At 46.0% G+C, this 17,562-nt stretch overlaps 2 protein-coding genes across 5 annotated transcripts in view; one reads left to right on the forward strand and one right to left on the reverse strand.

Moving 5' to 3' along the window:
• The window catches only part of SF3A2 (splicing factor 3a subunit 2), a 101,300-nt gene extending 93,717 nt beyond the window's left edge, over positions 1-7,583 (reverse strand). The window contains exon 1 of one of the 4 annotated variants that reach the window (XM_078670138.1): positions 7,462-7,583. The gene's annotated coding sequence lies outside the window, so the exon portion shown is untranslated. Of the gene's footprint in view, positions 1-6,979; positions 7,090-7,461 lie in introns of those variants that run through there. The other 3 variants (XM_078670137.1, XM_078670136.1, XM_078670135.1) reach the window with 3 other exon arrangements.
• Positions 7,584-7,638: 55 nt separating this feature from the next.
• The window catches only part of LOC144798989 (serine/threonine-protein kinase 31-like), a 36,790-nt gene continuing 26,866 nt past the window's right edge, over positions 7,639-17,562 (forward strand). Inside the window, exon 1 of the mRNA XM_078670133.1 lies at positions 7,639-8,882. Coding sequence (XP_078526259.1) covers positions 7,785-8,882 — 1,098 coding nt within the window. The 5' untranslated portion in view covers positions 7,639-7,784. The remainder of the gene's footprint in view (positions 8,883-17,562) is intronic.

Raw genomic sequence — 17,562 nt, forward strand, 5'->3', positions numbered from 1 at the left:
TTAGAGGAGATGTTCTTGACTCCACCATCCTGCCCATCTCGGTCTCGGACCACAGCATGCTAGTGCTTACGCTGCGCTGGTCGTCGGCAGATACCGGGCAACGGAAATGGTATTTCCCAGCTTCGGTACTTCGGGACGAGGAGTCTAACAAGGCGCTGCGGGTGGCCATTAGGGAGTTCTTTACCCTCAATCCGCCATCCGATACCTCTGTATCCAACACGTGGGATGCCTTTAAGGCGTCCGTTAGGGGCACGTGCTTGAGCCTTAACGCACACCTCAACAGGTTGCGCCGCAAGGATCGGGAGGCACTGGAGGCTGAACTGGCATCTCTCGAGCGGGCGCATAAACTTAACCCCTCGAGGGTGACCCTCCGGCCTCTCACGGCGGTACGGGGGAAGTTGAGGGCGCACTACAATAACAGGGCGGAGTTCACGCTACTGAGATTGGGCCGACAGTCCTACTCTTGTGGTAACAAGGTGGGGAGGCACCTGGCCCGACAGCTTCGCGACAGGCGGGAACGTGAGTACATTGGGGGGATCCGCGACTCTGTGGGTCAGTTGCAGCACCGGGACGAAACAAAGGCGGCCATTTTCGGACGCTTTTACTCGGATCTATACGGGGGGGAAAGGCTGGGAGCAGCTGCCCAGAGGGAGTACCTGGGGCGTATGCACCTTCCGCAGGTGTCCAGGGAATGGAACGAGCTTTTAGGGGCCCCGATCACCAGGGAGGAGGTGTTAGATGCTATTGCGAACTTGAAGCTTCACAAAGCACCTGGCCCAGACGGTTACACCGCTGTGTTTTATAAATCCTACGCTTCCGAGATCTGCGACTTCTTAGTCACCCTTTTTAATGACATGGCCTCCTCCGGTTCCTCTGCTGGCTCCTTGGCGGAGGCGATGATTACGGTCTTGCCGAAGCCGGGGAAGGATCCAGCGCAATGCGCCTCCTTTCGCCCGATAGCGCTTCTTAATTTGGACGCCAAACTATACTCGGCGATCCTGGCGCGTAGGCTACAAGACCTTATGCCGGCGCTAATCCATCCAGACCAGTCTGGCTTCATCAAGGGGCGCCAGACGCATGATAACACTCGTCGGGTGGTGCATCTAATAGAAAAGGCAGAAAGATTTCGTATTCCGGCGGTCCTAGTGGGCCTGGATGCCGAGAAGGCCTTCGATAGGGTGGACTGGGGGTTTCTGTTTAATACCATGACTGCCTTTGGTTTCTCGGAGGCTTTCATCACTATGGTGAAGGCTAATTTCTGCTGCCCCCGGTCCCGGGTGGCGGTGAATGGTCATACGTCGGCGTTCTTTACTCACGCTCGGGGTACTAGACAGGGTTGTCCGCTGTCCCCCCTGCTGTTCGCGCTGAGCATCGAGCCGCTGGCGGTAGCGGTGCGGGAGCACGTCGGGATCAGAGGTCTGCCGTTCGCGGGGGAACAGCACAAGATTTCGCTCTTTGCAGACGACATCTTGTTCTCTATTACTGATCCGGAAACCTCGCTGCAGTTCATCAGGGAGGTCTTACTGGAGTTTGAGGCCGTGGCCGGTTTTAAGGTCAACTATAGCAAGTCCTACATCCTGAATCTTAACCTTTCGGAGGCCGAGAGGGACCGGGTACGGCCGCTGACTCCGCTGGCCTGGGCCACTGGTTCGATCGTCTACCTAGGGGTCCATCTGACTCCGACAGTGGGCGGGCTGTTCCAGGCCAATTTCCCATCTTTGTTGGCGAAGACCCGGACGGAATTGGACAGGTGGAAACCGAAATTTCTGTCATGGCTGGGCAGAATTCATGCCGTGAAAATGGTTCTCCTCCCTAAATTCTTATATTTGTTCCAGGCATTGCCTATCCCCATAGACAGCGATTTCTTTCGACGGCTCAAGACTCAAGTACTGCGCTTCATTTGGCAAGGGGGTCAGGCACGGGTCTCCTATGCGGTTCTCCGTCGGCCGAGACCTGAGGGTGGAGTCGGGCTCCCTGACCTGCAGTTATATTACAAAGCGGCGCAACTGCGAGTGTTGGTGGAGTGGTCGCAACAGACCTCCGAGAAACATTGGCTCCATATGGACCGATGCGTTGCCGGCAGGTCGATCTGGGACTTAGCCTGGAAACCGAAGAAGGACCGACCTCTCAACGCATATATATGCACTCCTACGAGCACAGTGTTGAAGGTGTGGGACTCGCTAGCGGCGGACGACCGTTGGACCACGTTCCCTTCGCCCTTTACGCCCTTGCATTACAACCCGGCCTTCCCTCCGGCGCTTCATGAAGGGCCGTTTGCGGTGTGGAGGGAGGGGGGGTGTCGGGCGTTGACCCATTTGTTCCACGGCCTGGACACCCTAACTTTCGCTAACTGTGTGAGAGATTATGGGGTCCCCCAGACTGAACGATTCCGGCATGTTCAGCTGCTTCACTGGGCCACGTCACCTGGGGTGATGGAGGCGGCTACGAGACCGCCGACTCCTTTTGAAACCTTTATATTACGCACATCCGCCATGAAGGGGGCCATTTCCTTCATATACCGGTTGTTGCTCAAATCGACGGTAGCTCCCCGACCTCGTTATATGGGGCAATGGGAAGAAATGCTGGGGCGCGATATCTCGGATGTGGAATGGTCGGCGCTTTGGCGAGACCTGACGACCTTTAACCATTCCTTGCACCTGAGGGAAGCCCACCTCAAGACGGTCATGCAATGGTATATGTGCCCGACTAGGCTTCACCGCATTTTCCCGGCGACCTCGGATAAGTGCTGGAGGGGCTGCGGGCTTTTGGGGGACTTCCGCCACATCTGGTGGGACTGCCCGGTGATCCGTCCGTACTGGGAGGAAATCCTCTCACATATAAAGGAAGTGCTGACTTATCCCATTGATGAGTCTATGGCTTGTGTTCTGCTGGGGCTGCGTGACCCTGGCCTTGTCTATCAGACCAGGGCCGATAAGAAGATTTTGTGGCTATGCCTAGGTGCTGCGAAACTCACGCTGGCTGCGGCCTGGAAAAAGAAGGATGCCCCGGCAGTGTCACTATGGCATGCACGACTTTGGAGGTTGCTCAGTTTGGAAAGAGTGGCGGACATCTTCCTTGGCCAGTATAAGAACTTCCGATATCAGTGGGGTCCCCTGGTGGACTTTCTCTCTAAGGGGTTACCCTCGGCGGTATGTCCGGCTTCATTGAGATCGATGCACCTCTTTCAAGTGTAATATGGATGTGGAATGAATGATGAGTGAATGGCGTCACTACCAGGGGGGAGGGTGGGGGTGGGATGGGGCAGTTGGTTGTCATGGTTTATGGGCTGTGGAGGGTCCGCGGGCTGCTTATTTGCACCGCTTGTATGGAACCTGGAGGTTTGGGGCCCAGCTTATTGCAGCTCTGGTTATCCTGGATGGCCTGGCCTACTGCTAGGCTTGTAGGCCACTGGTACTGTGGTCCTAATTACTATGTGGTCTCGCTCCTGGCCTGGATATGCTTGTAATATAGTCTGGGTCACTGCTGATGCATGCACAATGATTTGCCCTGTTCTGGAGTAATGTGCGGTTCCTCCGCAGCCCGATGTTTGTCTGTTTATTCTTTTTTTTTGCAAATCAAAATAAAAATTTTACAAAAAAAAAAAAAATTTGAACTACTTACTATAAATAATTACATGCACTGGCATTCTTTAAATTTAGTTGGGAGAAGAGACATCTACTTTAAGTGCACCTTCTGACTAAGTGAGTGCAGCTGTCTTGCCCCCTCTCAGATCCATAATTGCTACCTTTCAATAGTAAGACCGAAAGCAGAATATTAAAAAAATACAGAGTCTGTTCTTTAGTCAAACTTGTTAAAAAATATACCCATTTTTGTGCTTTTAGAGATGAGCTTTGAGGGCTCGGTATGCGATTGTGGAAACATCACATGGGTGGAGAATGCGTATAAGATGGGGAAGCATCACATCTGCAGAGAGCAAGAAAACACATGTAACTCATGGACACTGCCACTTACCTGCGCTTTAAGACACCAACAAACAACCTTCTCTTGGAGACTATCCTAAACTATCCCAAACTAACAGCACTAATTATCCTTCCCCCAAGTGTCCTCATGGAAAATAAACAGGAGGACGGGGTGGGATTTGTAAACCCCTCCTAAAATAATGTAATAAGCCGATAAGTGGTAGAATAACCCCACGCTAGTTGATTACGGTTTACCCCTTCTACTTGCCATGGTTACTCTCTGGCTTCATCATGGTTTCATTCTATACCTCTGCCACACCCCAGTATCCTCAATGTTTATCAACAGACCCTTACAGAGCATTCAATACCCCCCCAAGTAGTTGACACTACCCGCCACACCAATCATTTGCTGATCATTCGTTTCTGATTATCTTGCCAGTCTTGATTGTGCTTCCATCTACATTCTTGGGATGTATTTGTTCAGCAGTGGGCAGTATACCACTCTTAAAAAATAAAATAAGGCTCACGACTACAACTCGTGTCACTAATTCCCATTCTTGCACTGTTGGCATCTTTTTACTCGTATGACCACATCTGTGCCTGCCACACATAGCCATATGAATAACGGAACGCTCTGATTAAACTCAATTGGGGGGGGGGGGGGGTTCACGTATACACCATCCCAATGCCCCTATGTCTGTGCCTGTGCTCTTTAGCTGCAAATATCAGTTCGTTCTTAATACAATTATAGCGTCTATTCGCCAGGTAAAGTCTGGTAAGTAAAGTGCCTAAGCAGAAGTTTAAGTATAAATTGTGACGTGCATCAGGATCAATTTTATTTAGATAATTTACCGTGCCCAGTGATTGTTTTAGGTGCAAATAATTACAAATCAATTTTGAATAGCGTGCAACTTTGATGCGACACTTGAATTTCAACCTCAGAAAGGTGTATTTAACCATACCGGCTGTATCACAAAAAAGATCGGCTGGGGTAGATAATAGATGACACAGAATAAGTTTGTTCAAGCATCTTTTAACATTGATTAACCACTGAATCTGCCCTCCTTGCCATCTGGGATGACCTAAAGAATACAGCTGACCGCAATGGGGTCTTGGACATCTCAGTTGCCTTTGACACGGTTGACCGCTCTGAAACAAAGACTCTATGAAGCCGGCATAGAGGGAACTGCTTTCGACTGGATAGCATCCTACCTCGAAACAGAACTAATGTCATCCATACCCCACCTTTCTCATCCAAACCATACTCCAAAAAAGCAGGGGTCCCTCAAGGTTCTATCATCTCGCCCATGCTTTTCAACATCTACATGAAGTCATTACCAGTACTGATCAAATCACGTGCTATAACTATTCAGATGACACGCAAATACTCCTTCACCTGGAATGCCCCAAAGACATTGGAAAATCACCAATTTTCAGCTACCCTATTTCTCATCCTGGCCTCTATCAATATCGTTAATCTACATATACTTACCTCCTTTATGTATCTATATACTTCAATGTAATTATGGATCTATATATTTATCACTTTCTTCTAATTTAGCATTTCCAATGCACTACCCTATTTCTGTGCCTATACTTCGCTCAATATATCTTCTAGCCCAACCTTTCTGACTCATCTCAAACTTCTTCTACTACTCCTTCCAATGCACTACCCTCTCTCTCATCCAATTCATCTATCAATATATCCTCTACATCCACCATCTCATTTATCCCAAACCCCATACCACTACTACGATTGCCAAAATAACCCTTTCTAGACTCTCTCCTACTCTACCCCTCCTTGCATCATCGGACGCCTCTTTTACTATACCAATCCCCTAAAACAAACCTTTCCAAACTCTTTCCTCTGAGTTCTCCCCTCCAAAACTCATTTTTACTCATCCAAAAGCCTCCTTCTATTGCTAAGACCTAAAAAAAAAAAACTTTCACTCTTATCCTTCCACTATGCTTTTTAATCGAAATTAACAGACTAACATGTTCACTTTTCAAATTCCATATTAATCTATACTAATATACTACCCAAATAACTGAATAACATATCCACTACTCAAATTACTTCATTTTTTTTTACTATACTAATTTTTAACAGTAATCCTTTATGGGTTCTGGAGTGGTGTGCTACTCGCCAGAAAAGCGATTCAAAATCAATCAGTGGTATTAAGTGCTATATGAATGCAAATCTTTCTTCCCCGTTTATCCCTCCGCTATCCTTCTCACTCCAAGTAACTGCCTAATATCCACCACTGAAATTACTTCATATTTCACCATATTAATTCACCACTAATCCTTTGTAGGCTTCCTGAATAGCGTGAGTCAACAAGGGCTATATAAATACAAACCTTTGTCCTCCTCTATCCTTCTGCTATCATTCCAAATCCAAATAACTGACTAACCTATCCACCACTTAAAATGTACTTGCATGTTTCACTATACTAATTCAACACTAATCCTCTATGGGCCCCGGAGGAGCGTGCCACTCGCCGAAAAAGCGCTTCGACGCCTCGTATGGGGTAGTAAGCACTATATAAATGCAATTACAATACAATCACCACCCAGTGTGCGACAGCCACACTTCGGGAGTCTCCACCAACGACATGAAAACAATTCCCCTATAGGCTCAAAACAAAGACAACCCCCACCCAATCATGCACGCTACACAATGTAGTTAACTATTAGAGTGGGTAAGTGGTTTAGCGCCCCACAATGGAATCATAAGCGGTATATAAATGCTCCAATACGACCCCTCCTCCCATCCAGAAGGCTCCTTGACTTCTTGACCCATTAAATAGTTGTTGATAACCGTCAAACAGTTCAGCATCTGATGCCCCATCCCAGTAAATGTCCCAATCACCCTTAAAACCTGGTAGAAGAGCTCCAATCTGACCATCATAACAGTTTTAGTGGTAAACCTTCACCCCTAAAGCCGCCCTGTCCTTGATCCCCGTCCATAGCCTGGATTATAAAATGACCTTCTTTAATCCTCCCTTAACATTTTCCAACTAATAACGACATTCGCATCATCAGAACGACCCACTCACCACTCCTATGTCCACTAAAGGCCTCCAGCTTCGAAACAGCAACGCTGAGAGCGGTTATACTGCGCATGTGCGACAAAATTGCAACCAAAACTTTATTACGCAGCAGAAACGAACAAAAAAGTAGCACATCCGGAATCGGACCACGAAGAAATAAGGAAGAAATGGGTAATACCCAGGAATTTAAAAAAAACTAAAGCGATAAGTCAATGAAACCGAACAACTCCAACTTGAGGAAAAAAATAAACTTAATATTGAATACAGTAAATAGCAGGCTACATAATACCGGAAATGTGTCTGGAAAAAAGAAGACGGACTACCCACGAGGACGCTACTCAAGGAAATTGAAACACAAAAAAAGTGAACGGCAGTTGGAATTCAGAGCAACTCAAAGGAATAAAGGACGCCCGCGCTTGTAATTGTATTCGTATAGGTTGTTTAGAAAAAGCAACACTCAGTTCACAATACCGGGCACAGTTACTTACCTTTCCTCTCCGAAAAGAAGGTCTCTCTTTCTATTTTCAGTACCGTAGTTCTCCGTCTGACTTGACCCGGAAGTACAAGCAGCAGAGCAGACAGGGGGGGGGGGGCTCGATCGTACGGGCTCGTCAGCTGGGAGAATACATGCCTAGTAATGAAACTGCGCAGGCGCAAGACGACTGGGGACACTGATTGGTGCGCCGGCGAGAGACGCGCAGCTCTTGAAACTGCTCGCGTGCCAGGAAGTGAGGTGAACCGGCTACGTGGTTTCTGTGGCGACGGAGCAGTGCTAGGGGTTCAACCACTCTGGCAGGGCTAGGTTATCGCTATGGAGGAATGTCAAGGATTTGGAAGGGTTGAGCAGGTGTTTGTCAGCCACGTGGAAGACGCTGTGACCTTCTGGGCGCAGTGTGTGGACAGAGCTCACGAGATTCCACCGTTGAGCGAAGAACTCGCTACGCATTGCCCCTTAAATGGCCCCATCTTCAATAATCCTGAAGTAGGCAAGATATACGGTGGTTTGTTTTCTCAAGACAACTGTTGGTACAGGTGCAAGGTGCAAAAGGTGATCAGTGACGAGTTCTGCCACGTGACCTATATTGATTATGGAAACTCAGAGGCGCTGAAAAGGTCATGTCTTGTTGAACTTCCAGGGGAGCTGCAGTTCCCGGGTTTAGCCAGAAAATATAGACTTTGGGGACTGCAACTTTCTGACCCAGATGTAGCCATGTCAGAACAGGGTACAGCATTTTTAGTCAATATGATTAACGAAAGGCAGATAACTGTTCGACATAAAGTTACCTATAAGGACAACACTGTGGTTGTACAAGCAGAGCGGGATCGTACAGATATCGGCGAAGAAGTTTTAAAGAAGGGGTTTGCTGTGAGATGCAAAACGATATCAAACGTGAACCATGATGAAGGAACGAGAATGGACTTAATCTGCTCACCACTAAATTCACAGATGTCATTATCTTTAAGTAACAGGCATGTTGAAATTTCCGCAGCTGGTGATCGAAAGAGTTCCACTAAACCAAATAGAATGCAAGACCCTTTTAATAGTCAAAGCCTTGCCCTAAATACAACTGATGGTATTGGTGGAAATAATGTATGTCACACAAAATTGTCTGCTGAAAATCCAACAAATTCACTTATTACGAAGCATAGAGAGGTAATGGACGAGAACGCAAGGCTTAAATTTCAAATGGATCACGTCCTTAAGAAAAGTGAATCTCTAGAGTCTCAAATTCAGCACCTTCGCCTTGAAGCAGAGAAAGAAAAAGAAGAAATGCGTTACCTTCTAGATAGAAGCTTGAAGACCGCTATCTCAGACAAGCTGAGAGTTCTATCTTCCAAGATAGAGTTACTTAAGTCTTCCAGACGAGAAAATATGAATATTTGTTTTGGTGACGATCTCTCTCAAGCGGTATGTCCATGCTAAACTTTATCTTAAGTCAGTCGAATGTATTAGTTTACGATGAAACATTGTTTATTTTATGGTGTTCCCAAAATGTTGTTTTTTTTGGTCACAATATTTTAGGAAAACCTATCACACAATTGAATTGTTATTTTAGGACCAGGTTAATCACTTCAGCAAACACATGTAGGTGATAATGGAACTGAAACACAGAATACAGACTAAGTGTCAAAGTCCAGTTAAGTAAAACTTGACAGCAACGTTTAAAAATGCAATCTAAGGCTTTTCTCCCCTTGGATCAGCCAACAAAATAGAAGTCAACATAATTCTGCTTGGCCAAATAACGTTAAATGCTTTCTTTGATGATAAGGCTCTTGATGCTGCTGTGTCCCTGGTCCACAAAGTACTTTTACAACGTTTTGTCTGCTCTACACACTGTAAAGAACAAGAACAATCGCTTTTTTTCCTCATCACCTAAAAACTGTTAGTTTCTCAGAATTGTGACGAAGTTTTTTTTTTTTTTTAATCAGCAAAATGTTTTTTTTCCCATGGGATATTTTATTAGTGTTTTAATAATACACATGAACGGAAGACCAAGGGTAAGGCAGAGTTATAACACAAATGACCATACAATGGGACGCTATATCTATAAATTAGCAAATCCTCTCAAATATTTGGTTAAGAGATCTAGTCCAGATTTGTAACAGTTCTTTTGTTTCACTTCTCAGAGGAGTGAGGAGCCCTTTTCCTCTTCATCGTACTCCGAGCATTATCTCCAGATGCGATCATGTTTTTAGATGCATTCTTGATTCCAATACGCTTTTCTAAATCCTGCTGAGATTACAATTTCTCAAGGAGACATTAAAGTGAATTGCCAGTTGTCAATCTTAATCGCACCAAAATCTGCTTCTCAATCTGTTTTGTAATGTATCCGAGGTGTGAATGACTAGTGTGGTGTATTTTCGTGTTATTTTCATGCCGGGAAGGGGAATGTAGTGGTTTTTGCCTCTAGAGGATAGAATTTGGGAAGTCTCGAGAGAATTCAGCTATGATGTCCGTGTATGTGCAAGTTGGTGATGCTGAAGAATTGGGATTGAAATAACCTGAATATCTCCTGTTGGGAAATAAATGTGTTTGTGATTGGATTGGTTATCATATTCCTCAACATTGATAGCAGAGTGTGTTCCAGCCCAAAAATCCCTCTAGTGTCTAGACTTCAGGTAACCATGTTGCAGCCCACTATTAGGTTTGATGTGTTAGTTTGTTATGCCATCCATTTCCTCGAGCATCTCCCTCCATATACCAAAAACTGTTTTCACACCTGGAATGGAATCCAAAGGTAATCATCGCCCCTATACAAATAGATTTGTCATTTACACCCCAGTGCCCATCTTCTTCTAACATATGCTAGGTCAATCTGATATTAAGCATCCAGTCAATTGTTACTTTTCCATGCACTGCACATTAGTATGCCGTGAAATCCACCAATGTGTTATGAACAACAAGGGGACCCGTTTAGGTAGTTTGAGGACCTCGGGTAGTAATGATCATTCAAGAGAACAAAGGTCCTGAACTCATACGAATATGGTTAAGAGTAATAAGCATAGACTTAAATAAGAACTATGTTTTCTATCCAATGTCCAGCCGGACAGAGGAGATTTTTATTTTTAAGATAAACTAAGAATTCAAATGATTAAAGGGAACACAAATCACAAACTGGGCACAAGCCTGTACCAAGTATGGAAGGGGTGAAGACAATACATGGGGAAAAGGGGAGAGGGGTTGGCCTAACGGCTAAGGCGCTCGACCTCGGACCTGGGGAACTTGGTTCGAGTCTCGGTAACGACGCCAAAACCTCCTGTGATTCTGGGCAAATCACTTAATCTCCCCGTGCCTAAAATGAAAGTAACTGGAAAAACGTAAAAATGTAACGTAACTGGAAAAATATGTAAAGCGCTCTGATACCTCATTCGGTTCGGGTCTAGTTCGTGCTATATAAAACTCTGCAAAAAAAAAAAAATGACAGGCAAACAGAGTGGAGCGAAAGGATGCTTACAAAACAATGCAAATCTTGTGTAAGCTAAACCTAACAGTAACTGCAATAATTAATACAAGAGAGAAAATGCAGTACGGTTAACACAGTCGACGTGACGTTTCGATCCCTATCTCCAATTATATACTGGGATCATCTTCAGGACTATATACATTACTATTGCCTGAGTTTTTTGGCCTGCGGGAATAAACAGGAAGAATGGAAGGAAGGGGGGGAAAAGACAATTTAATTACACTAACATTTCAAATTTTCATGAAGCATGTCACGCATTTTAGAGCATTTTAAACATTTTAAGATAGGTGACTCGGTGCTCTGGAGACGCCGTTCCCAGTGACATATTATCAGACAGTAAAGATTGCACGGTGCCGTGGGGGTGACTGGACGTTGAGCAGTGAGTTTGGGCCGTGAGCCAAATGACTCCTGAATGAGTGTTGGCGTGACTGTGCTCTTTTTTATTATGTGAAGTGCCTATGTGGACAGTTGGCGTGTATAAAAGCTTGTAACCTACGGGTGAATATGGTGCCGTGTAGGGAATTAATTGTGCCGTTGCATCTCTCCCCTATAGCCAGGCGCCATCCCCCAGCACGATTAATTCCCTACACGGCACCATATTCACCCGTAGGTTACAAGCTTTTATACACGCCAACTGTCCACATAGGCACTTCACATAATAAAAAAGAGCACAGTCACGCCAACACTCATTCAGGAGTCATTTGGCTCACGGCCCAAACTCACTGCTCAACGTCCAGTCACCCCCACGGCACCGTGCAATCTTTACTGTCTGATAATATGTCACTGGGAACGGCGTCTCCAGAGCACCGAGTCACCTATCTTAAAATGCTCTAAAATGTGTGACATGCTTCATGAAAATTTGCAATGTTAGTGTAATTTAATTGTCTTTTCCCCCCCTTCCTTCCATTCTTCCTGTTTATTCCCGCAGGCCAAAAAACTCAGGCAATAGTAATGTATATAGTCCTGAAGATGATCCCAGTATATAATTGGAGATAGGGATCGAAACGTCACGTCGACTGTGTTAACAGTACTGCATTTTCTCTCTTGTATTAATTATTGCAGTTACTGTTAGGTTTAGCTTACACAAGATTTGCATTGTTTTGTAAGCATCCTTTCGCTCCACTCTGTTTGCCTGTCATTTTCCCCATGTATTGTCTTCACCCCTTCCATACTTGGTACAGGCTTGTGCCCAGTTTGTGATTTGTGTTCCCTTTAATCATTTGAATTCTTAGTTTATCTTAAAAATAAAAATCTCCTCTGTCCGGCTGGACATTGGATAGAAAACATAGTTCTTATTTAAGTCTATGCTTATTACTCTTAACCATATTCGTATGAGTTCAGGACCTTTGTTCTCTTGAGTGAAATCCACCAAGCCCAGCACAGTATCTTACTGCAATTTACAACATTTTTCCATACTGACCCTTGGGGTTTTTATTATACCATAAGGCAGACCTAATAATAAACACAAGTTATGTGAAAAAGATTTCGGGATTTTATGTGAGATGTTTTGCGTTACGTAAAGTATTCTGATAGGTGTGAGGAAATGAGGTTCTGTTGCAGTACACCCCACTTTTTGCCTGGCTTTTGATGCAACTTTGACTTTAGAGTACTGGGTCCCTGCTGTTCAGGGTCCCAGTACCAGTGTTCTTCCATAATAACATATCCCCATTTGGTGTGTCTACCCCCTGTAAGTGGTACCCTGGGAACCTAGGGCCTGGGAGCTAAAGAGGGTCTCCTGGGACCCTTCCCCCCACTAACTGGGACATGTCTCTGCCTTTAATTAAATTAAATTAAATTTACAACTTTTAGGCCCCTGTGAGAGGAAAAACAACAAAGTTGACATGACCTTCTGCCTGGGTGCCATACTAGCTAGCACTGTCTGAAGGTATAGGTAAGTCACCCCTTTAGCAGGCCTCACAGCCCTAAGGAAGGATGCACTATACCACAGACGAGGGCAGATCTGCATGATCAGATATGCCCCTACAATATTAGGGTATATTCCTAAATATTGTAAGTGCCAGTGAAGCCATAGAGCGTACATGGGCTGGAAACTCGACAACTAAAGTTTCACAGCACCATGCTGGCTCCCCTAAACACTGGAGTGTTTGGTATCAAACTACTCTTCTCAGCAAATCCACCCTGATGGCAGTGTGGGATTTATTGTACCATGTACTCGGAGGGCCCCTCAGAGGAGCCCCCTGAAAATCTGTTGACCCTGGTGTGGGCTCTGACTAGCTTTAGGCAGTCTGCCACACACAGACCTGTTTCTGGGCCCTTGGGTGGAGAGCCTCTGCTCTCTGGGACCAGAAACCATGCACATCTTGGGCAGAGGTGTCACACCTCCTCCCCCAGGATGGGCCAGTGCACGAAGAGAAGCTTCAAAAGCAGACCGCATTTATGCAACCCCACCCAGCCTCTGCTGTTAGCAGCAGAGGGCAGCCCCCAATTTACACTTTGGGCAGGCAAACTCAGGTGGAGGAGGTGAAGTTAAGCACACTTTTCAGTCCCCTCCATCTTGAAGATGAGGGTACTCCTCCTATCAGGGCAAGGTCTATCCTCCCTCCCACAGGAGGGTGGCATAATAGTGGGTGTACGCACCTAGGTAAGGTGCCCATTGGCTCTACCTACTACTCCCCTAAAACGCCTCCTCAATGTAGTATTTAGGTGTCCCTGTAGACCTGGAAACAATATCTGCAATGACCTAAGAAGAAACAAGACATCCCTGCAGAGGAGACTGAAGACGACGACTGCTTTGACCCCAGCACTACAGTACAGTCTCCAGCTTCTACGAACCTACGACCTGTCTTGCAGCCATCGACCTCTGAAACCCTGGGAGGACTACTGCCTTCGAAAAAGATACCAATCTCCAGTGGATAGTAGGCCTGTCCAAAAGAAACAGACTCCAAAGACCCTGGATCCAGGCAGATCCACCTATCCTGCCCACTCTGCACCTGACACTCACGGCTCCAGTCTGAGTGGCTCACCTGTGCTGTGAAGTCTCCAAACCGATTCTGACCTTGTGTCCATCATTGGCTGACCTCTTCTGATCTCCATGGCAGCGCCTGCAGTGTGAATCCAGAGGCTCTTCCCTGGCCGTGACCGGCTCCGGAAAGAAGACTCCGATGTTGAAAGGCACCCCTGCACCCGAAGCTCCTGGACCTTGGTGAACTAAGCTGACTGTGCCCCTACGACTTATCTCGGCTGTCGTTGGTCTCCCTCCTGCAACCTCCGGTGCAATGCCTGCAGCCTGTCTGCCAAAAGAAGAAACCGAATAGAACAGCATTGGGCGCCAGACGCTGATTTTGCACTTTGCACCTGGCCGCTCCTGTGCTGCTGGTGGCGTTTGTTTGGTGCTGGTTTGTTGCTCTCCCTGTGCTTATGCTAACCCCCAAAGCTTGGCCCCAGCACCCAATCTACTTGCAAGCAGTGTGGCTCCAGACACCCCCAGTCTCCATTAAAAAGCATTACCCCGAACTCTGATTGAGACCTCTGCACCCAGCAGCCACTGTGCCCCTGGTAGTGCAGTTTTGGTACTCACCTGACCCTTGCACCTTGCTGACCTTTGGTCCTGAAGACTGGAATTGTAAGTGTGTTGCTTACCTGTTTAACCGCAATATTGTTTTCCACCTAGGGTAACATTGAACTGTTCAGAAAAGTTTCGATATTTCAAAGTGAAAAGTAGTTCTATTTAAAAACGTACTTACATTTTTGCAAAGATCTTGGTCTTAAAATCCAAAATATATTTTTCTAAAATTGGTCTGGATCTCCTTCCTGAGTTGTGTCCAATATTGGCCCATGTTGTGCAATAAATGTCTAACACTCCTCTGTGTTAGGCTTAAGGCTGCTCTCCCACACTACCACTAATAGAGAACTTTGGGTTTTACATTGAGCCCTGTACATTTTTGGGGAACCTTGGACACGGTGTATGGTACAACCACCTAGCAGTAATACTATATACAGAGCCAGCTTCCTACAATAGGGATAGCGGCATCCAGCACAGGATATCTTTTTTTGAGTTTTTCAAGTAGCAGGTTAATGTTCCTTTTCCTGGAGCGACTTAGAAAAATGTACTTCCAGGTATTGAATCCCTACCATGTGTACTCTTATTGAAGAGTGAGTGACCAAGTCTATCCTCCTCTCCACCCCGAAGTGTGTTTCTTCCTTTAGGGTAGAAATTGGATTTATCTCCGTTAATTCCAAGGCCAGAAAAAAATGCAAAATGCCCTGAGCCATTTGTGTTTTAGGTACATTAACAGGTTGTTGGAGGGAGGGTCGGAAATGAAAGCTAGGAGGCTGAAAAATGGTGACAAAAGTTTTATTGGAGGTTCTGACAAAATTCTATAGGTGACTTGATAAGGGTGAGGATAGATGCTGGGAGACAGGTATTGTTCAGAATAAACAAATGTAGTAGTCCAAATAGGGTGCAACAGAGGTGGGATGGTTAAGTTGTAGTGGTTCTCAGGGTTTTCCTTCTAGATGGCGAACTCCTTCCGGCTGATGGTGGTTTCCCGGGATACTCAAAAGGAAGAATAAGAAACAGCGGTGAGTAGTCTGTTTATTCACACTGTTCTGTTTTACCATTCACCTTATCTTCGTGATATCCGTGCTGTACAAAGGGCACAACGGTGAGACAAGAGAGGGAGGGGCGTGTCAGGGTCAAAAAGGAAAATGGAAGTGGTAAAAAAAAAATAAAGTAAAGAAAGAAAGGACAAGCTCCTTCCTGAACTATCAGCTTCGAAAATATTGGGACACAGTAGGTGAAAAGCCCCGGTAAGATTTGGCCTGGACTGTGAATAACCCCTTTTCCAGGATGCATAAACCAACCTAAAATCTTCTAAACAGTGCACGACAGGTCAATCAGTGCATTCAGTTCTGACAGACAACAACAAAAATAATAAAAGCAGTTGTCCAAGTCGGACCATACGCGCCGGGGTTACTGCCGAGACCCACCGGCAGAGGTTCCATTCAACGAGTGCTCCTTGCTCCCCCCTCCCTTTTCCCCGCAGTCCCCTGTCAGTGTTCTACCCCACTGCGGACCTCACCGTGGGGGGTTCCCTGCGCTTGACATTTCGCCCTCCATTATGACCCAGCGTGTCATCATTTATGGCTTTACTCAAACATGTGGGGCCTCTTGTAACTCCCTGCTGACCCGTTGTATTGACCCGAGATTCAGATCCATGAGATTCGGATCGGCTAGCCCTAACTAATTAATCACAACCTTCTGGGCTTCTACCTTTTTTTACTTTGCTCCCCCTCATGTATGCCCAATTATTAGTGTCTGTCTCCCCAGGGGCTCTAGTACATAACTTACGGGACTCTCCACTGTATATACGCGTGAGTCAGCAACCACGCCCAATTACCTGCGCGATGCTCTGCATTCCGCACGTAATAATGTTTTCCATTCTCAATCACCCGGACCAGGTCGGGTTTCCTTGGAAACGTCAACATAGCCCACGGCCGGTGACGCGGGCCATGTGACTAACCACGTCACCTCGTGATCCCTGCTCTGGTAGGCCGACCTTCTTTGGCTCCGCCCCCTCATCGGCAGGCCCCGACCCCAAGAGCCACAAGCTCCTAGCCTACCATCATATATAATCAGCTCCTCCGGCCCCGCTCTCCATCGTCTGGGTCCGGTCAGAGGGTTCTCGCAGGTACACAACGGGTGCCTAGCGTCAAGGGCGTAAGTGTATTACGAGAACTGGGCGCCCCTCATCGTGGCGACATATCACGAAGCTAAGTACCGTTCACTGTGTGTCAGTTTGTTTCTGATTCTTTGCTTGTTTTTCTCCTTTAAAAGGGTGTGCCAAATACGCTTCCACCCCCCTCCCGTGACCCATGGTGTCCCCTCGCTACACCTTTAAAGTGAGACATTTTAACTTTGTGCATCTAGCGATCGCCTTACAATATGTGATTCATTGATCGCTATCAGGAAATTGTTTTCCTTTTTAAATACCCATTGTCACCATATTATTTATTTCACTCTTGGCACCGCGCACGTCCCAGTGACTAGTGCGTATTACCCCGCGGACAGAGGTGGTGTTAAACGTACAGTTATGGCGCCGCTCACTGTCCACCCACCATGTATGGAGCACCTCAGACCTACCAGTATGATTAAGACCAACCGTTAATTGTTTGTCTTGTTTTATATGTATGTCTTCGTCATTTTCTTCTACAGGTGCAGAAACCTAATGTTTAGAAGCCTCCTAAACCAGGAGTTACTAGGAAGATATTTTTTCTTCCTTTTTGCACTTTTTTCACCTTTTTTCACTTTCACGCCCCTAGGTAAGGGTGGGCCTTAGCGCGTCCATACCACCAGGGTCTAGAACACTCCTATAGTCCTGATGAATGCCTGGTAACTTTACACCGTTTTATAGGCAGAAACATGTTGACTGACGATAACTCTTGGAAATAACCACACAATTAATTGTGGTCTACTTTTCCAACACATAATTTTAAATATATGCCCTAAGTGACCATATGATAAATCATTTTTTTGGTTACACTTAGACATTTTTATATACCCTTCACCACCATTTATTTTACTTTCACTGCACGCCTTAACTCACCAATCCTGCTCCGCAGTAGATCTGGCGTCGAAGCACACTAAAGAGGCACTCGGCCTCT

This window comes from Lissotriton helveticus, chromosome 12, assembly GCF_964261635.1.
Source record: "Lissotriton helveticus chromosome 12, aLisHel1.1, whole genome shotgun sequence".
NCBI classification, from domain to species: Eukaryota; Metazoa; Chordata; class Amphibia; order Caudata; family Salamandridae; genus Lissotriton; species Lissotriton helveticus.